The sequence below is a fragment of the Zonotrichia leucophrys genome, chromosome 14 (assembly GCF_028769735.1).
Source record: "Zonotrichia leucophrys gambelii isolate GWCS_2022_RI chromosome 14, RI_Zleu_2.0, whole genome shotgun sequence".
Taxonomy (NCBI): domain Eukaryota; kingdom Metazoa; phylum Chordata; class Aves; order Passeriformes; family Passerellidae; genus Zonotrichia; species Zonotrichia leucophrys.
The window spans coordinates 11,952,721-11,973,028 of NC_088184.1; the positions used below are offsets into that span (position 1 = coordinate 11,952,721).

General features: G+C 49.2%; 1 protein-coding gene across 3 annotated transcripts; it reads left to right on the plus strand.

Moving 5' to 3' along the window:
* The first annotated feature begins 2,321 nt into the window (after positions 1-2,321).
* CHST12 (carbohydrate sulfotransferase 12) lies at positions 2,322-13,215 on the plus strand. 3 transcript variants are annotated; one of them, XM_064726250.1, is made up of 2 exons: positions 2,322-2,430; positions 8,509-13,215. In XM_064726250.1, exon 2 carries the CDS (start codon positions 8,603-8,605, stop codon positions 9,851-9,853), a length of 1,251 nt encoding a protein of 416 aa, XP_064582320.1. In that variant the 5' UTR covers positions 2,322-2,430; positions 8,509-8,602; the 3' UTR covers positions 9,854-13,215. The 3 variants fall into 3 exon arrangements, with proteins under 3 accessions (XP_064582320.1, XP_064582321.1, XP_064582322.1); XM_064726251.1 differs by lacking the exon at positions 2,322-2,430 and adding an exon at positions 2,442-2,574; XM_064726252.1 differs by lacking the exon at positions 2,322-2,430 and adding an exon at positions 2,617-2,765.
* The last annotated feature ends 7,093 nt before the right edge of the window (positions 13,216-20,308 follow it).

Here is a 20,308-nt window from a genome sequence, read left to right on the forward strand (position 1 = left end):
GTGAACAGGACTCTCTTTGGCCACAAAGGACTGCAACTTCAAGATTGCTAGAACTTGAGGGAGCAGATTCAAAAGTGTCTTAAAATGTATTTTAGCTTCTGTGTCATGCTGCTGAAGAGCAGAGGGAAGGTGAGCAGGGAGAAGAGGAAGGTTATACACTGTAGATTTCCTGTTCTATATCCCTACTTCAAATCTTTGCTCTGTCCTGTGTGCCCTAGCTGTTAACTTCAGTCTAAAACAAGCAGGGTGTTAACAGAGTCCAAGAGGAGAGGAAAGCCTCCTTTTCCCAGCAGTGTCCATCTCCCAGAAGATGTCAGCATGGAGCCCAAGCCACTGTTTTTTCCCAGGGCAAAAGTGTGGATGCCACCCATGCGTCCAAAAGGCTCCCTGACTATTAAAACCAAATGTAAATGCCTGAGAAAGAGTTTCCCTGTTCTTTCCCTGTGTGCTGCTGTGAAGCTGGGAGGTGTACTGCACGTCTGGAATGCTGTTTGGGTGAGCAGATGTTTGGCTGTGAGAGCAGCCAGGGATTGCTCTTAGCTCTCTTCTGTCTACAGAGCATTTCAGAACTGACTGCAGGCAGAGAGGCAGCAGTGGTGGTAGGTGAAGACCCTGATAAGAATTACTGGCCTGGAGGTAAACTGTGGGAATGTGGTTTCCTTTTTGGAACAAACATCTTCAGCTGGCAGCCTTCTCCATTAAGGGGCTTTTTATATATGCTGCAAATAAAATGGTTCTGATAATTGCATGGATCAGTGACTCCTTGCCCCAAGCAGAAGTGGCTTCCCTCCTCTAAGGTGACAGTCTCAGGTAGGTTTGGGCATTTATTTCAAATGGATGAAGTAAATCTATTTCTATTTTACAGCTGCAGCACTTGCAAAGAATTCTCCTGTGTGCTGTTTCTCACTGGGTGACACTCTACACGCTCCTATTTCTCTGTGCCTCTTGCTTAGCTGTTGGGAAGATGAGGGATAACTCACTCCAGGGATGAGGAAGCTTAATTACTTTTCTTTATAAATGCCTTAAGCCCCTGAAGTGGGAATGCAATCAATGCAAGGGTGTGAGCAAGTGTAGCAAGCAGCCAATTTTCCTTGTGAAACAGAAAACAGGAGGAAAAACCGTGACAGGCAAGTGGAAGGTCAGGAACACTTGTCTCCAGAGCTGACTCTTTGAGATAAACAAAGAAATAAAAGATAAAAATAAAGATAAAAAAAGCACAGACTGTGTGTAAGACAAACCTGTGCCAGCAAGTCCTGAGCCAGGATTGATTTACAAGACCTCACATGACCTGCAAACAGTGCAGGACCAAAAATGAGGGAAAATGAAGCTTTCCAAGCATATACATCTCTGCTAAATACCTTTGGGCTGAATCACCATGAAAAAGTTGCAGTGTTTGGTGCCATTTCAAGTGAGCTGAATTGAGCTGAGCACCTCAGTCTGAGGCTGCATCTCCAAAGGGAAAGTTTGTGTGACAAAGAGTTTGATAATTTTCCATGACTGCTGTGAAGAGTACAGAGCCACGTGATGTGCAAACTTCCCTGTTTGAAAAATCTACATTTAAGTCTGTTAATTTATGTAAAAGCTGAGGCTTGAAGTCTTGGAGGTGGGATCTGTAAATTATCACTTGTATGTTTGATTATTCCTGGATGTGAGGCTGCAGCCCATGTCTTGTGCAAAGTGGAACTTTTCAGTGCTGGGCTAATGGTTTTTTTTATTCAATTCTTACCAATCACAAATAACTAGAGAAGCAAAAGGAACTTAAACTGTGCTGGGATTTTCCAGCAACATTTTCTAGCCTTCTTGTGTCCAGTCATTTAAACTTTGCTCCTTATAATGACTGATGGCCACCCAAGCTTCTGGGACATTAAATACCCACACAGCGTTAAGGTGTGGTAACCTGTAATTAATTTAAAAGTGAACTTTACGTTAAATTTTTACAAGAACACAGAATTTTCAGGGTTGGGAGGGACCTCTGAAGATCACCTAGTCAAACTTCTTGCCACAGAGGAGTCACCTAAAGCAGACAATACAGGAACGCGTCCAGGTGGGTGTGGGATAACTCCAGAGAGGGAGACCCGCACCCTCCCTGGCCACTCTATTCCAGTGCTCTGCCCCCCTCCATGGCAGGCAGCCCTTCCACATGTTGAGGTGAATCGTGCGGTTTATTTTATGGCCGTTTCTCCTCACGCTGGAAGGGTGCGAGGGCTCAGGAGCCGCCCCACAGCCGCCCGCCTTGCGTGCCCTCAGGCGAGGGCGGGCGCGCGGCCGGGGCCGCCCCTGGCGGGCGGAGCGGCGCCTGCGCGGCCCCGCGGGGACCCCCGCGCGCGGCGTCTCGCGAGAGGCGGCGCCGGGAGCGCGGCGGGAGGAGGAGGAGGGAAGGAGAAGAAGGGGAAGGGGAAGAAGGCGAAGGCTGCGGTGCCCGGGCGGGAGGTGAGCGCGGGGCCGGGCAGGGCTCGGGGGTTGTCCGAGAGGCCGGGCGGGGCTCGCCGAGGTAGTGCCGCCCCGGGGCCGGACCAGCTCCCGGTTATGAGCGCGGCGTGTCCCCGCTTGTCCCTCCGCGCTCCCCGGTGCCAGGTAGGGCTCGGTCCGGCGGGACGCGGGGCTGGGGCTGCGGGGGCTCTGCGGGGCAGCTCCCGTTCTCCGCACACGCGGCACCTTCCCGGCTGGACGCTCCCCAGGGAGCTGGAGGGGTTTAGCCCGGATTGAAGGAGGACCGGGGGGACCACATCGCTCTGTACGGCCACCCGGGAGGAGGCTGTAGACAGGTGGGTGTCGGTCTTTTCTCCCAAGTATCAAAAGACCAGAAGAAGAGGAAACAGCCTGGAGCTGACCCAGGGAACGAGCTGCCCGGAGAGGTGGTGGTGGCACCGTCCCTGGAGGTGGATGTAGATGTGGCACTTGGGGTCACGGTTTGACAGCGTTAGATTGATGTTCATGAGACTCGATCCTAGAGGTCTTTTCCAACCTTAACGATTCCGTGAGTCCCTCCAGCCCCGGTGCTGGGCCTGAGGCTGGTGCAGCCGTGCCGGGTGCTCTGCAGCCCCTGCCGGGCTGGGCAGCGGGAGCGATGCCGGGATGCAGCCGGCGCTGCCCGGCTTCCAGCGCTGCTCCCCGAGCATCCGGCCCTGAACGCTCTGCAGAGCTCAAAACTGCCGGAACCTGCTGTTTGTAAGGTGATTACAGCCAGTGGTGGCTCTCAGGGGTGACACACAACAAATGTCCCTGGCTGTTGTTGGCCCCGGCTGCAGCACCGGGGCTGCCTGAGATGCTCCCTGCGATTGTGAAACCAGGGATGGTGCGTGTGCTGGAAGTTTGTGATAAAAGTAAGGGATGAACAGTATGTCCTGCGTTTTGGGAGTTTCTTCCTGAAATTCAGGAAATTGTGATGACTTCCAAGTATGGATATTGAAAAAAAAGGTGACAAATGCTGCCAAGCCTGTAAACTTCAGCTTTGTGGCAGCAGTGGTGGGCAAGGTGCTGGCAAAGTGTAGATTAGGATGGTCTTCTGCTGGTCTCTAACATATATGGGCTAAGTTGTGGTGCAACATGCAAAGCAGATCCATTTATTTGCTTATGGTGTACATTTATACTAATGTAAGTATTGGTGTCATTTGATGAGGTAAAACTTCCTTGCTCTGCAAAGGGTGCAAGACTTTTTGGAAGGTGGGCAGAAACAATGTTGAGTGATAGCCAAGTGCATGAAATTTGTTTATTGGTACAGTCTGCTTTCACTGGTGGGTACTTGTTCTCCTGCACCTTTAGGAGATTAAATTGGATTCCACTTTTCTAGAGGATGCTGATTCCCTAAGCATAACTGTGTGTACCATGATATGTAAGTATAGAAGGCTGCAGGGGTCCAGTGATCCCTGGTGAAGTGCCCCAAGGGAAAGTATCCATTTGGATTTGGTGGGGGTTTTATGTGTTTTTAAAAGTTCTTATTCCACTTCTTTCTGTCTTCCTAAGCAGGCAAAATCCAAGTAAGTTGCCAGAAATCCTGTATCTTCTCATGTTAGATCAAGTGGGCACTGGAGGAGTTGAGATAGTTCCTACTGCTGGGGAAACCCAAAGCAAGAAGAGAGGGGATCTGCACCCAAATCCTTGGAGGCACATTTCTTTCAAAACCACTGGTGTTCATAGAGAGGGTTTATTGTCCCCTGTGTCTGGCACATGCCTTTCTGTAAGCTGCTTTATTTTCTGTGGCCTTACTGCTCCTGTGAGTGAGCTGGAGTTACTTTTGCAGAGAGGCTGGAAGAAAATGTAGTTGTTCCATAAAGCCAAGAGGAGAGGAATAAAGAGACACAAATTACTTTAGCTCTTATCTATCTTAAGAATAAACAGTTACAATCAGGCTGTGAAGTGGAAATAAAGTTTCCAAACCCCCGAGGAGTTGCATCTGCAATGGCTTTTGCAATAAGATGCTGGGGACATCCCCTTTTTCTGGTGCTAAATGAGTTTGAGAGGTGGTTGTTTGACACAGCAGGGGTTTGACCTGTCATAGCACAAGTGACCTCAGACCACGGCCTCTTTCCCAGGCCTGGCATGGGGAGAAAAGCTCTTGGTTCACACCCAGGCCAGGTTCAGGTTGGAGATGGTCACGGGATGGCTGCTCAGGGGACTCTGTAGGGTGATTATAGCACTTGGTCCACTCTCCAGTTTGCCAGCACCGTGTCACAGAGGCAGCTTTGTTTGGATCCTGGTGCACGTTCCTGTTGGCTGGTGACTTTGGGTTGAACTTGAATGTAAATTCTTGGCTCTTTCTGGAAGCTTTCCCTTTTGATTCTGGCAAGGGGAGGACAGAGGCACGTTCCCTCTAATGTGCACAGAGAGCTCTAATTTGTGCTTTCAGTCTGGCATCCTTTATGAAGTGCTCAGGAAGGGGATGGCTCATAATCAATAGAGCAACTCTTGTTTTCTGCAGTGCTTTCCTTCTGAGGGGGCATTAAGCTGTCTTACTGCTCTTTTCCAGGACTCCTCTCTGGCACTGGCAGGGTTAATAGAAGTGGAGTCTTTCTGATTCTGTGCTGCTCGCTGCTGTGTGTGTGTGTCTTGGAAAAGCCAAACTCTCTGGCAGGCCTGCGTGCTGTGTCCTGGAGAGCAGGCTGGAGCCCTTGGGGTGCACTTGGTGAAGCTGCATTGTGGGGTGGCTTTGGTGAAGATCCCTCTTTCCCTTTGCCCCAGGAATGTGGGTGCCACACACAGTGTCCAGCCTGCCCCTGTCGCTGCTGCCAGCAGGGTGATGTGTCCCTGCCTGGCTGGGACAGCTCTGCTGGGAGGCTGCAGTGCTGCCCAGGGCTGTGGGAGCTGCTGGGTTGGGGACAGCAGGAGAGGATGCTCCGTGCAGCTTTCCAGGCTCGCTGCATTCCAGGCAGCCCAGAGGGCTCGAGCGGCGCTGGAAGCGCAGCGTGCTGGGATTCTGTGCGCAGTGGGCACCCTATTCATCCAGAATGGGAAGCAGTCCCTGCCCTGAGCAGCTAAATGGGATCAAAAGCAAGAACAGACTTGGGCAAAACTCAAACCCAGGAGTGTGCCAAGCAGGAGGCTTGGCAGTGTCCCTCCATTATCTTCTGCTGCTGGACTCAGATGCTTGGTCTGAAGTGCTGACGCACATATGTAATTTGCCCCTTCTTTAGCTCTCTGCTGATTTCTCTATTTCTTCTCAGAGCTGCTCCATCCTCAATCTTGACTAGCTAAACAAGGAGAATTACTGCTGAGTAATACCTGCTTCTTGCTCTGCAGAGTGTAAAACGTTATGTCTGCAGTTCCTCCAGATCCCCTTCGCAGGCAGAATAAAAACCCGGCTTCAGGAGAGGGCACTTTTTGGTGTTGCAGTGCAAAACCTGTGTTAGGCTACAGCTCTGCTGAATTTCTGTCTGTCCCTACTTCCAAATTGTAAATAAATACACCAGGGTGGAGAAACCATAAGCCTTCAGATATGTGTTTTGTGTCTTGGGACAAGCTGACCTAATACTTTGACATGTAACAGTATCTGGTATTGTTCCTCTTTGTTACTAAATTCTTGTCTAATTTTGGAAACCTGGACTTTGGTTGTTAAAACCCGTCACTCCTGAGACACAAGCACAACCATGCAGGGGACTTTTTACCAAGTCATTCACTGCAAGGCTGCAGTGAACTTCAGAGGTGCTGGGCACCTTTTCCCTGGGAATGACAGAGCTCAGCACTTCTGCATATCTGGACTTGAGTTCTTCTGCATCTCTGTGTAGGGTGGGGTTGATGTTGTTTAAGGGTGGTGTGAATTGGCTGGGGAGCAACTTCTGTGTTTTGGGAAGAGACACCCAGCCTTCATTTTAACAAAACTTTTCAGGGCAGCTTGCCCTGACGTGGCTTTGTTTTCAAACCTGGTGTTTGCAGGGTTTGTGCTGAAGTCATTGGAAAGATTTAGGATGTCTGTGGAAAGGACAGCTCTTGTTTTTTTATCTGTAGGTGCTGCTCTGTGTTTATAATCAGAGCCTGGACCATGCTTGGAGGGGTGGAGAACATTGCAGTAACTACTTGTACCTCACTTTGCTGTGCTGTTCTTCCCTGGCTGTAGGCACTGGCTCCTTGCTGGCTTGGGGAGAGCTCAGGGCTGGTTTGCCAGCCTGCCTCTGCACAGAGCCTTGGACCAGAAAACATGCAGCAGGGTGGGGAGATGGCTGTTCCCTGAGGATCTTGTGGGAAGAAAGAGGCTGGGAGTCTTGGAAAGCAGACAACAGTGAAAAGATGGGGCTGGTTGAAGCAAAAATCTCAAACCTGCTGCACCCCTCAGAATGGATGATCTGAGCTGCCTCTTTATTTCTCACCTGTCTTTGGTGATCAAGAGTTGTTAGTGTTGAGTGTGACAGAAATATAAATTACATTAAAGCAGCAAAAGAGGTCCTGACTCAACAGTGTCTGGGCATGAACACAGATTTACCAGAGCACCCTTAATCTCCAAAATCATTCAGTTAAAGGTAATCTCTCCTCTAGATTTTTATTGATGTGTGGCTCTTATCAGGACTGTATCCCTTGGCGGGGGATTGTAGGAGAGCTGTTTGTGTAATCTTTGTTCCTGGCAAAATGAAATAGCTACCAAGAGAGGTCATGGAGATAACACCTACTGGGTGCCTTCACACAGAGTAGATAAGATGGTGTGTTCAGGTCAGTGATGTTCTCTCAGCAGGGACTTGCTTTAGCCACTGAGGCAGTGGCACCTTCAGCCCTCTATTCATAACTCCAACAAGGAATTTGTTTTCAGCACAGAGCACCTTCATGCAGAGATGAGACACAGTGATACCAAAAGCTGAAATCATGGATTGAGGCTTCTTTCTTCTTATGTGTTAGATAGTGTAAAAATCAAGGAGGTCTGCAAGGTAATTGGCTCTGCAGACTTTCTGTGTGTGGTTGTATATTTTAATACTCTCAGACTTGCCTCAGTAAGCTCTAGGCCTGAAATCATTATATTTTACTATTTTTTTAAATTTAAACAGAACTTCTCTTGAAATAATTGAATTCCAGAAACTTGATATTGATAAAAAGCCATGACTGCTATGAAACTGATAAAATTGCGACACATTATAATGTCTGCTTTTGGCCAGGCAGCTCTTTTCCACAGAGTCTCTATGGGCTGTGCAGTGCAGGGATGCTGGGGTGGGGATCGATCCTGGCACAGCTGGGCACAGACCTGTGCCTTGTCCTGGGCACTGCCCTGCTCAGAGCCTTCCTGCCCAGCAGTGAGGCAAACAGCCAGGCAGGAGCAAGGGCACGCTCGGGCACACTCTCACACACTCAGGCACACTCACTCACACTCAGGCAGAGGGCAGGATGCAGCATTCAGGAGGACTGAGCTGCAAGAAGTGATGCCATCCTCAGACTCCAGGCTGCTGCTCCTGAAGTGAGGAGCTTGGTCCCAGCACCAGATTGAGTTGCTGCTGAGCAATGGTCCAGCCAGTCTCAGACCTCAGAGTGTGTGTCTCCTTGTGTGGCACAAAGCAGCACATTGGGGTCTCTGGCCACCTTCAGCTCCACCGTGTATTTTGTCCAGGTTTTGTCAGGCCACCTGATCTGGCACAAAAGGGGCAACCAAATCCTGACCTTTAGGAAATTGTCCCACTCCCTTCCACCCTTTGCTGCCTGTCCCCCACATATCTCAGATGCTCCCAGCAGAGCCTCAGCTTGGCCCCAGGCTGCTCTCTCACCTGCTGCTCCCACATTTTGTACTCATCAGGCAGCCTGTGTGCAGTTCAGCAGCAGCCAGTGACATCTTTGTACACACAGCCCTGCCGAGCTGCTTTCTGATGCAGCAGAAGTCTGTAGACAGTGTACTGATAATAGGGTTTCACCTGTTCCCAGTGAAGTGACAACTGACAGGCCATGTTCTGATGAGCCCCTTTCCAGTGGGGCACTTCTCACAGCTCTCCCCATGTGGAAATGGGGATGGTCATACCCACAAGTTCTGACTGTGCCAGGTCATTCTCTCCAAACAAGAAGGATTTCTTAAGGATTAACTTTTCTTTCCTCATACCTTTCTAGGCTCCTGCTCTGCAGCACCATGCTGGATCCCAAGCCTCACTCCACAAGCCAGAGGTGAGTCCAGGTGAAAGCCAGCTACCACAGTAGTGTCAGGATGACCAAAGCACGGCTCCTCCGTCTGTCTGTGGTGCTGGTCTCCATCTTCATGATCCTCCTGATCATTGTGTACTGGGACAACGTGGGCACAGCTCACTTCTACCTGCACACATCCTTCTCCAGACCCCACTCCCCAGGCGCCATCGCAGCAGGTGAGGACTGGGAAACTTTGCCAGATGTAGATGAATTTTTGGCAAAGCTGCTGAGCTCAAGTCTGAAACAGAACAGCTCTATCCCCCGAAAGACAGAGCAGCTCCTCGTCCAGGGCTCCAACAAGCCTGTGGTGAGTAACTTGGAGGAGAACGTGCGGGGCTATGACTGGTCTACACACAAGGACAGGACCAGCTTGGACCAAGAGAAGCTGCAGGTAGAGAGGCAGAGAACATTGCGTGAGTTTTGTGCCAATTCCAGCTTCACCTTCCCCACCAAGGAGCGCTCCTTCGATGACATTCCCAACTACGAGCTCAACCACCTGATTGTGGATGACCGCCACGGCGTCATCTACTGCTACGTGCCCAAGGTGGCCTGCACCAACTGGAAGCGTGTGATGATCGTGCTGAGTGAGAGCCTGCTGGACCAGGGGGTGCCCTACAGGAACCCTCTGGATATCCCCCGCGAGCACGTCCACAACACCAGCACCCACCTGACCTTCAACAAGTTCTGGCGCCGCTACGGGAAGTTCTCGCGGCACCTGATGAAGATCAAGCTGAAGAAATACACCAAGTTCCTCTTCGTGCGAGACCCCTTCGTCCGCCTCATCTCCGCTTTCCGCAGCAAGTTCGAGCTGGAGAACGAGGACTTCTACCGGCGTTTCGCCATCCCCATGCTGAAGCTCTACTCCAACCACACCAACCTTCCCACCTCCGTCAGCGAGGCCTTCGGGGCGGGCCTCAAAGTCTCCTTTTCTGACTTCATCCAGTACTTACTGGATCCCAGGACAGAGAAGATGGCCCCGTTCAATGAGCACTGGAGGCAGGTTTACCGTCTGTGCCACCCGTGCCAGATAGACTATGATTTCATCGGGAAGCTGGAGACGCTGGATGAGGATGCTGCTTATTTACTGCAGCTCCTCAAAGTGGACAGGCTGCTTCGCTTCCCACCCAGCTACCGAAACAGGACTGCCAGCAGCTGGGAAGATAACTGGTTTGCCAAAATCCCACTGGCTTGGAGGCAGCAGCTCTACAAGCTTTATGAAGCTGATTTTGTACTCTTTGGCTACCCCAAGCCAGAAAACTTGCTTAAAGACTGAGAGTGATTGGGCAGTGGGTGTGGGAGGGAACATCTGAAATACCAAAAATGTTTCAATCCTCCTCGTTTTTGCTCTTAACTCCCTTCCCAATGCAAGTTGGTACAATGGAATATATTTTTTCTACTGCTTCCCCTTCCATTTTTACAATAATGCCAGAGTCCAGGGTATTACAGCCAGCTCTGCATATGCAAAAAATGCCTTTTTTTTTGGATTATCATTTGTTTTCTGTTTTTTAAAATGCCCCCATACTTTGCAATGGGTTGCTGCCCTTGGTCACTCTGCCAATCATGTCCTTCAGTAACTTTTTATTAATACTTTTTAAAATTAATATATTTAAGATATTTAAAACAAAGCGTGTGTCATGGCAAAGGAAGGGAAGGAATAAAAAAAAAAGTAAAAGAAAACCCCAAGAAATTATGTACTGCCTCTGTGTGTTGTCTCAGGGCTGCTGTTTCAGAGGTCCAAGGTTTGCAGAGCACTTGGATGGGATGGTGGTGGTGGTGGCTGCTGGTGGTCACTCCAAGATGGGCTTGAGGCAGTGGGATGGGTCAGTGCCTGACTCTGCCAAACAGGCCTGGAAGAACACCCTGAAGGATCTGACTCACACTGCTCACAGGTGTGGAGTGTGACACCAGGGTCACAGGAAGGAAATGGCATTGGGAGCAGTGACAGCAAGTCCTGTGGGGTGTTTTGGGGCATGCAGGTGGCCAACACAGCACCTCTGCACTGCCTGACCTTTTGGCAAAGCAGTGTGGGGCTCTGCTGTCCACAAAGCTGAGCTTCAGCCCCTATACTTTGCTAGTGTGGAGCATTCCCATGCCTTGTCCCATTCCAGGAGGGTGGGGATGTTCCTAGGGGTTGTGTCCTCATCATCCCTGTGCACGCTTTAAGGGAACATGGCAGGGTTGTAAATGCTTATCCCAGGGAGAAGAAGATCCTAAAGGTTTCTTTAAATAAGCAGATGTCAAGGTCAACTCAAAGTTTTTCTGTTTTCAGCATTCCAGCTACTGCTCGTGACACCACATCCTCATCTGCTGCCTTTCTGCTTATTCCAAATGGCTGATGCAGATTTGATCATCTGCCTTGCTGGGACCTGCTGCAGGAGTGATGGTTCCCACTGTGCTGGGAGCATGTGGGCTGCTTCCCAAAGGAAATTAATGCCTTTAGAGACTTTTTGTGTCTCATCAGCTGAATCTGCTTCTCTTTCTCTCTCTGAATTGCTCTGCAAAAACTGTTTGCTTAGCAGATTAGGCAGGCAACTCTTTCAGAGCTGAAATGCCTAATTATTTCCCTGGACTGTAGATGGTATTGGTGATTAAGGTCCAAGGTCAGGCCTTGGGAGACAGCTCTGTGTTTTGGGGAGACTTCTTTGTGTTGGCTTTTTACTCAGTTTCTCTCCAAGGCCATCAGCAGGCGTGATTTTTCCTCTCTCTTTCTCCCCTCACTTCCCCAATTTCTGCACAAGTACATCTGGGCACTCCATGCTCTTTCTAATAAATGTGCTGTATCAAGCTTTATAACCTATAAATGAGAGGTAATTGCTGGTAGTTAGACTCAAAACAAAGGGTTTGTTTCTCCTTGTACTCACACCACTCTCCTGTAATTTGTGCAGAGAAATTTGCAGTTTAAATGAGCCTGAAGCCGTCGTCAGGGTCTTGGTGCTTTGCTCCTCATAGCTTGGGGGAAAAGGAAGTGCCTGCTTCTGAGTCATTATTTAAAACTAATAATAGGAAAGTGTTGATCTATTCAATTTTTTCCCCAGTTAACAGTTAATTGCTGCAAAACAGAGAGATGTGGAGTCTCGTCTCCTGTAATGAGTAATCCCGGGAGTCTCTTGATTCCTGCTACATTTACATTTCTTCAGGGTGGGTTCATCCCTCTCTTCAAAAAACACAGTGTGGATGTTTTCATCTCTTGTCTTTTCAAAGTGTTTATTTTTTCCTCTTTTAATTTCCATGTAATTGATATTTAGTATGTGCAGGCATGGGGGGCTGGGGCCAAAGCACAGATGCTGTGTGAGCTTCCCACCAGCTGCTTCCCCTGCTCTGGTCCTCACTCTTCCTGCCCTTCTGAGCAGTGCTTGGCTGCTGGATCCCAGTGCCACCCTGCAAACCAGCTGCTGCCTCCCCAGCCACACTTGTCCTGTGATTCCTGGCCACAGCCTGTCCCAGGAACATCTTCTCAAGGTCACTGGCTGGCAGTCATCCAGGCCAGGGGAGGAATGGTTTGCAGTGTGACCATTTTTGGCAGCAAGGTCCTGGTTGTGCAGTGGGCAGACAAGGTGCAAAATGGCTGCAAAAGCTGCCCAGCAGCTGCTCCGTGTGGTGTGGGAGTTTATCCTCTCCATGTGGCTGCCTTGTGATTTAATAGCCATAGAAGAAGAAGGTTTTTCCAAGGCTCCCTTGCTGACACTGGCTAGACAGGGGAGACTTGGAACACACTGATTCCTCTTTCCACATCCAAAGCTGGATGAAGTGAGTGAATTCCAGCTTTATGTGCTAACACCGCTCTGCATCACACTGAGGTCCAAAACAGCCCATGTGTGAGGCTGAGCAAGCTGCCTGCATCCCAATGGCTCCATCAGCCTCCCTGGAACTGCAGGCAGGAGAATGTACAGATGGCATGAGGCCACTGAGGGCCTTGTGTTCCCTACTTTCCCTTTTTCATCTCACCAAGTCCAGCCTTTACTGACATCTTAGACATTTTAGTGCTTGCACAACTGTCCCCAACCAACATGCTGGGTGCTCTTGGCTCTCTCCTCATTTTCCATTGCCACGCTTCAAAGCTCTTCCCGGGAGGAGCAGTAAAACTCGGATGGGGAGTGTTCATGTTGCAGTGGTTGGCTTCTGGATTCAAAATAACTTGTTCCTTGCTGCTCCTCCCTTTTGAAGCTCTTCTTCCCCACCCTGCCACCACTGTGAATGTATTGTTAAGAAGTCAAAGGGGATCCAGGCTGTGCTGAGCTTTGTGGTAAGACCACTGGGTTGCCAGAACTGGGATGTAGCCTCTGGCTTTGGAAATGTGCATTTTTTGTGGGTTTCTTGCTCTGTTCTCATGATGTGAAAGTGTGTATGTGGGGGGGAGAAGGACAAAGAGTTCAACCAGCCATGCTTCCTTCCCCCTGGTTTCGTAAAGGAGTTGGAATTTGGTATTTGACAAATAATGGCAGGCAGAATGCATCCGTGCTGGCCTGAAGTCAGCAGAGGGCTAAAAATCCTGGAATGTAGATGGATATGATGCTCATATCAGTTTCATGAGGGCTGGAAAATGCTTTGAAGCAGGCTATTTGTGTCTGAATAAACCTGGCTTTGTCATTTCATGCTCAGTCTGCAAAGTTGTGTCCTGTTCCCCTTCTGGCTTGCTTTTCCCTGGGGTTGACCGCTTGGCCAAAGACAGCACGGAGTCTCTAACGAGGCAGAACTGATGTGCAGATGCAAAAATAACCTGGGGTTTGACCAAGATGTTTCCAGCTGGGTAGAACTGAAACCATCTTTAGTGCTTGCTCAGCATCAGAGCCAAAGTCTTTACACAACCATTGAACAGATTTGGTCCCTCGCTGTTTGATGCTGGATTCTCTGGTGGAGGGGGATGCACATGACCTGGCTTTGCAGCCCCTGTGTCCTCCAGGAAAGGGCTGTCAGGTCAGAACTCCTTGTTTTTTGGGCAGTGACATGACTGTCAGGGTAGGAGCATCTTTAACACATGGGTACCTTTGCATCTCAGTATTTTTTTGCCTTAACCCTTTAATTCGCTTGTGGAGACAAAATTATGGACTCATCACCCATGGACAACATTCACCCCGGGACAACATGCGAGATGTTTTGGCTGTGTGTTTTGCATCCTTCAAGGTGGCACTGGAAGGATGGAGGGCAGGGGATGAATGGCAGCATTGAAAGGGTGGTGAAGAAAAGCCAGTTTGTTCCCTCTTACGTAAGCTGGACCTCGGAGCGCCCGCGGGGCAGAGCCGGTGACTTGGCAGGGTGCTGCTGCAGGGCTGTGGTGCACAGCGGTGCCAGCGAGGGTGTGGGGTGTGGTGCCTCAAAAGAAACTCGTGTTGCTTGAATTTAAGGGCTTGCCCACGCTGGTCTTGCTCATAAACCCTCTAGTCAAGGGTAGGAGGGATAAATACAGCAAAAGTTAATAAAGCCATTGATACCTGGCTGCTTGGGAAAGAGATGGGGAGGATGAGTGGCTCTGGAGCTGGCACAGTGCAGCTCTGCTCTATCCTTGATTCAATCAAATTGGGTATCCAGCTCAGACTTTGCCCTGGGGGCTGTGGCAGAGTGCCATGCTGTGCTGGGAGTGGTGTGGAAGAGCCCTGGGCTGGGACAGAAGGGATGATGGAGAGCCCCGTGCTGGTTTGGGAGTGATGCTCAGCAGCCAGCGGGGCTTCCCTCCTCCTCTCCTCTCCTCTCCTCTCCTCTCCTCTCCTCTCCTCTCCTCTCCTCTCCTCTCCTCTCCTCCTCTCCTCTCCTCTCCTCTCCTCTCCTCTCCTCTCCTCTCCTCTCCTCTCCTCTCCTCTCCTCTCCTCTCCTCTCCTCTCCTCTCCCTCTCCTCTCCTCTCCTCTCCTCTCCTCTCCTCTCCTCTCCTCTCCTCTCCTTCCTCTCCTCTCCTCTCCTCTCCTCTCCTCTCCTCTCCTCTCCTCTCCTCTCCTCTCCTCTCCTCTCCTCTCCTCTCCTCTCCTCTCCTCTCCTCTCCGATTTTAAAAAGCACAGAATCATAGTCACCCTCTTCCTGAGCTGGAAGAGACCTGCAAGGATCATCGAATCCAACTCTTAGCCCTGCCCAGGACATCCCCAAGGGTCACACCATAGGTGCTAATGGAGAATGCTGCAGTAATTTTAGCAGACTGCCCCAGAGGGGAAGCAGGGCAAGCAAATGTGGCTGTTGATCAGTCTTTTCTCACTGTTTATTCTTTAGGACTATTGCCTTTTATATCTGGCTTTTCAGGTATTTGTGTCCTTGCCAGCTGGGCTGTGAGCTCTGGACCTGTTCCATTGCATTTGGAGAGAGACAGTGACCCCCAGGCTGGGGTGGGATGCAGGGCAGCAGGAATTTCCATTGCAGGGAATGATGTGACACAGAGATTCATGTAATGGATTATGTTTTCCTCCTCAAACCATGAGACAGAGCCAAAGAGCATGTATCAAATTATCAGGATGCTAATTGTAGCTGTGAGAGCCCTTTGGTGAGTTCCTCCTGTTTGTCCTTCATAAATGGGAGTGGTAGACACCTGTGTTCTGGGGAGCTCCTGTGTCCAAAGGAGGTCTGGGGAGGATCAGTGATCTGGGTGGGAGTGCTGGCAGTGAAAGCCATGCAGAACTGCCTCAATCCAGGCAGGTTCTACCATGGGGTTGATCTGGAAGCTGTTGGCATGAGAGCTGTGTTGATTCAAGGAGCACATATGCTTTGGACAGCTCAAGGGCTCATGCGGGTCTGTGAGCAAAACTCTGCCACAGAAATGCAGAGGTCCCAGCTCACCATCCTGCTCTGCCCCTGGCTGCCTTCCAGAGGAAGAGGAGGCACAGAGAGTACCATCAATCTGAGCAAAATGTCTTTCTTCATCTGGGGAAATGCTGGGCATTCTTGAGCACAGTGTGCTCAGCCAGCTGGGATGCCATTAGCAGGGCTGGCACTTCTCACCTGATGAGGGGGTTTGTAATTTTGTCTCAGATTCTCATCCTCAGACTGTGCCAGCATCAAAATACTCCCAGTCTGGCCCAGACCATGTGTTCAACAAATGAGGGAGAATTTTCCTGACCCACCAAGCAGTGCCTTCATGAATTCCATGTTTTATCCCCCGGGCAGATGGATCACACACAGCTTTGGCAAAGGCACATTTTGTGGCGGAGAAGCTGCAGTTTCAGTGTTTATTTCTCTGTCATTGTAGGAATTCAAAATGGATGGAACAAAATGCCATTGGGATCGACTCTTGTTTTGTTTGGACACTACACAGGTCTCTGTGGAAAACATGGGAGGAGTGCAGGGGACAGAGAAGAGCCAAGAAGATGTGTTAAAAAGGCAGTGGTGGCCAAAAGAGTGGCCAGCAGGGAGTGGAGCTGGGCTGGGGATGTGTTTCTGAAGGATAAAAAGGGTGGGGGGAGTGGAGGGCATCTCTAAACAGAATGGGGGTTCTGTGCAGTGGGCAAATGCTGAGAAAACAGGGGCTGCTGAGAAACCAGGTGCCATCTGCTGCATGGAGACCTGTCCTGTCTGCTCCTCCAGGGGCTGAAATAGAGGAGGAAAGAAACAATTGAAAAATCAGCTAGTGAAAGCTTAACATAATGCAGCAGGCAAAATCCAAGAGGTTCTGATACAGGATGTACAGATTATCTGAAATTCTGCTGGGCATTGTGCACTTGGACCAAACATTTAGAGCAAACTAAGAGGAGTGGTGGCCTAGGGTTCACCTGTGCTGGGGGAGAAAGGCTTGCAGCTCTGCCAGCTGTCACTCTCTGCAAGCAGGGCCATGTCCATGGGGGGTGGAAGTGCTGGAGAGATGGTGCCACTGACCTTTCACATGTTATTGGACACTTCTGTCTGTCTCCAGTTTTTCTTTCCCTCAACCTTTGCGTGCTTTATTGATTTCTGACTCTGTATATTTTGTGTCTTGGGTAAATCAGAAGTATTTGTCACCTAGAATGATCATGCTGAGAGGATAAAGCTTTTTACAAAGCCTTTGGTGACCTTTAGCTAATGATAAATCAGTGAACTGAGTTTGTATAAGCATCTCTCAAGTGCTGGGTGTTGCTGTGCACAGTGGGGAACCCCCCTTGGCATGACACAGCTACCCAGTAGCAGGCTGGGCATGCATGAATTCCGAATAAAGGTTCTTGCTGCAGGTCAGGATGACCTAGATTTGTGTTCCTTGATTATCTTCCCTTGTATTTTAAGTATTGTGAATGTTAAGTCAGGTGTCAGAACCAATCCACAGCTCTGGGCAGGTGAACACCTGTGAAACATTTATAGGAACACATTTCTGATGGAGTGAAATATAATCAAGTGATGGCTTTCAGTTTTCTACCAGCAGAGGATCATTTTTATGGTCACAATTACCACATTGCAATGGATTGTGGATTCTAGGACATTTCTCTTGACTAACCCAGTTTTTGTTAGCCTTCCTGAGCAAACCCTGTTGTGTCCTGGGATGGTTTGTGCTGTGCAGCCACCAGTATGCTGTGGGTGTGGGACAATCCAGCTCTGCTGGTGGCTGTGGGTGTCCCTCTGTCTGTCCATCCCTGATCCTGTGTGCTTTGTCCCTTTTCCAGCTCCCCTGAGCACCCAGAGGGTGAACCCAGGCACGGCTGCACCCTCCAGTGTGCCCTGCATGGATCCAGGCCCTGGTTAGTGGGGCTGGGAGTCAATCCCAAAACGATGGAATCATGTTGGGTGTGTTGGGTTTCCCTCTTCTTCTTTAGATGCCTCAAATCTGAGCTTCCTGGATTTCTTGGATTCTCAAAATAGCACCAGGTGTCCTTTGAAGCCCTGCCAGGTGCAACAGGAGAGCAAGTACAGCCTATGGTGGGCAGTAAAATGTGTGGTGTTACTCCACAGATACTCCCAGTGAGTACAGCCTATGGTGGCAGTAAAATTTGTGGTGTTATTCCATGGATACTCCCAGACAGAAGCAATTCTTGGATTGATTTTGCATCACACACACAGATTTTCCTGAGGAAATTGAGGGTTCTGGGAGCAGCATGGAAACAAAAGCTCTTTGTAAGACCAAGACAAACTGTGTTTCTCTTCCACCACAGCACCAGGTAGGGGCAGAGCAGCAGGATGAAGCTGCTGTGTGCTGAGGGCCCTTCATGTACCAAAATTGGGTCAGGTTGGGACCAGACCCTCAGCACAGTTGTGGCTCCAAGCTACAGCAAAGTTTTTGGAAGCAAACTTATTTAAAAGAAGAATCAAACTTGTTTAAAAGAAGAAGCAAAGCATCTTTCATCAGCAAGTGAGAATGTGAATTCAAGATGTCAGGGCAGGTTCCAGATGCTGTTGCACTTTGCATTTATTACATTTTTTAGAGCTTAGCAAAAGGTCAGTGTGCTTGGGCACAGTTCCTGGCTTTTGGAAAGTCTGCAGGTTTGGGATCTGTGCTTTTCACTGTATTTTCAATAAGAAAACTGCCTGCTTGCAAAGTTTGCCTTCGGAATTGAAACACCAGTGAAAATTTAGCTCTCATAATTTTAGGCTAAAAAGACAATGAGGGACAAGTTTTTTGGGGGTGGAGTGGGTTTTGTGTTATTTTTTCTCTCTTTGTTTTTTTCTCCAATATTCAGGAATAAGTTTTCAGTATACATTAGGCTGCTGCTGGAAGTGTTAGCTGGGGTTTTTTTTTGGCCATGTCGATTGGAAGGAAATTTCCAATACAGCTTCGTTGCCAGAAATGGATTCTTTGCTGGAATATTTTTGCTAAAATATTCCAACTTGCTCCTTGCAGGGATGCCACTTAGTGCAGGAACACACAGCAATTGGCTGCCTTGCTCTCAGCTCTGAGTTTGATCTTTTCTTTATTTTTGTTGGGGTTTTTTTAGCTGGTGTTTGCTTTGGACAGGCCTGTTCCCACACTATGGAGATTGTGATGCCACAAGCAAGGTCTCTCTGTAGGATCCTTTCTTGGCCCTTCTAGAGGTGTGTGTTTTACTGGGAGTGCAATGGAATTCCATCAGGATGGAGTTAATTAGCTGGGGAAGGACCAACATGTGGGCATGGCCTTGGAGGCAGCCTGGGTTCCCTCTCATCTTCTGATCTTGGATCAAAGCTGGGACTCACTGACCTTGGAGGTCTTTTCCAACAAAAAACGACTCTGTGATTCTCCCTTCTGGGAGTTATTAGATGTCATATATTCGCCTCTAGGATCTCATGTGGTGCCTTCCAAGTAAAAATGGGGAAATTACACGTGTTTGGCTTGATCTGCCTGACCCTGGCAAGGCATTTCTGAGCCCATTGTGCTGCTGCTGCTCCCTGCCCACAGCTGCAAGGAGCTGAGGCTCACACAGGCACCCACAGACAGCAGGAGCTGCACTGGGATTTGTTTTGCTTCTTTTCTTGTTTGGTCAAAAGCAACAGGGGATTTTTCCCCCCCCCCCACTGAAAGAACAGCAGTGTTTGGTTTGAGAAAGGATGAGGTCAAGAAGCGGCAGGAAAAGGCTGTCTCATTGTGTTTTTGGTTCCTTGATTGCTTCTTTGCACCTGCAGCAGGCTTGCCCTGGTGAGAACTGGGGCTGTGCTGGGCTCCCAGAGCGGTGCAGAGGAAACATCTCCCACCCTCCAGTTGCATCCTGTGTTTTCCTTCTCACTCTGTCATCACTTCACAGAGCAGAACCCCGAGCTCACGTTGCACATTTCCACAGCCATCCATCCCTGTGCTCCCAGCTGCTGCCAGGATGGGAAAGGGGCAGCCACCAGCAGCAAAGGGATTAACTGGCAGGTGATGTTAAGGGCTCTCTTCCCATTAGGGATGTGCCTCTTGGTTTTCTCCAGTCTGCTCTCTGCAAATAAAGAGAAATACTGCAAAATGAGAAGTTTAAGAATACAAAAGACAGGAAGAATAAAAGAGTTTTGTGAATGAAAGGCTTGAGAAGAAAAAAATTTAAGAATTAAAAGGGAAGATAGCAGGAAACAGAATTCACAGGTCATGTTCTGGGCTGTTTCCATAGCTGTTTAATTCAAATAAATTCCTCTCTGTGTGTTGAACTTCCTTTGCACTGCCTTCCCCAAGATCAGAGGCCATTAGGAATGCAATTGGGATACAAGGCTGAGAGGCAAAGGATTTTCCATTCTTAGCTCTGAAATGGGTCATGCTCTGACCCTCAGTGAGTCACTTATCTGCTTGATGCCTCCAGTTTTACCCAGGCTACAACTGCTGGCTTGTTCCTAAGGGTTTGGGAACACTCTTGGGCCAAACAGATACAGAGAATTACAGAGGACTGGCTTTAGGTTAATGGCTGCAACAATTAAAGGGAATCAGCTTTTTCCTGCCCGGGGCTGTGGCTCCATGACAAGTTAAGCAAACAGTTCCAGTGCCTGCAGGGAGGGACTGACTCATTAAAAATCTCATTTTGCTGGACACCTTGTTCAGAGGCTTTAGTTTGTGCTGGTTACCCTTAATCTGGATCATGTGTGGTTGATAGGCTGGCGTGCTGCAGCTGGAACCTTTCCTGTTGTGCTTTTCAGGGATGTGCAGGACGTGCCTTGTATTGGCTCCAGGGCACAGTGCACAAGATTTTCTGCATCCAATGGATTCTAATAACTTATTGGGCAGCTTGGTGGTGAGCTGACATCTGTCCAGTCCTATTGGCACCTCTGTAGTTTTATTTTTTACTTAGGAAACTGCAATGTGAAGTAGGATTTTTTCCCTGCAAATTAATTTTTTATCCTAGGGTGTTGTTTTTTCTTTTTCCCTTTTTCTATTTCTGCTCTAACTTTTCCTGCTCTGCCTATTCTAAAGGCTG

Excerpts from the sequence above, each read along its gene's own strand:
- CHST12 (XM_064726250.1), top strand. The coding sequence starts at position 8,603 with ATGACCAAAGCACGGCTCCTCCGTCTGTCTGTGGTGCTGGTCTCCATC.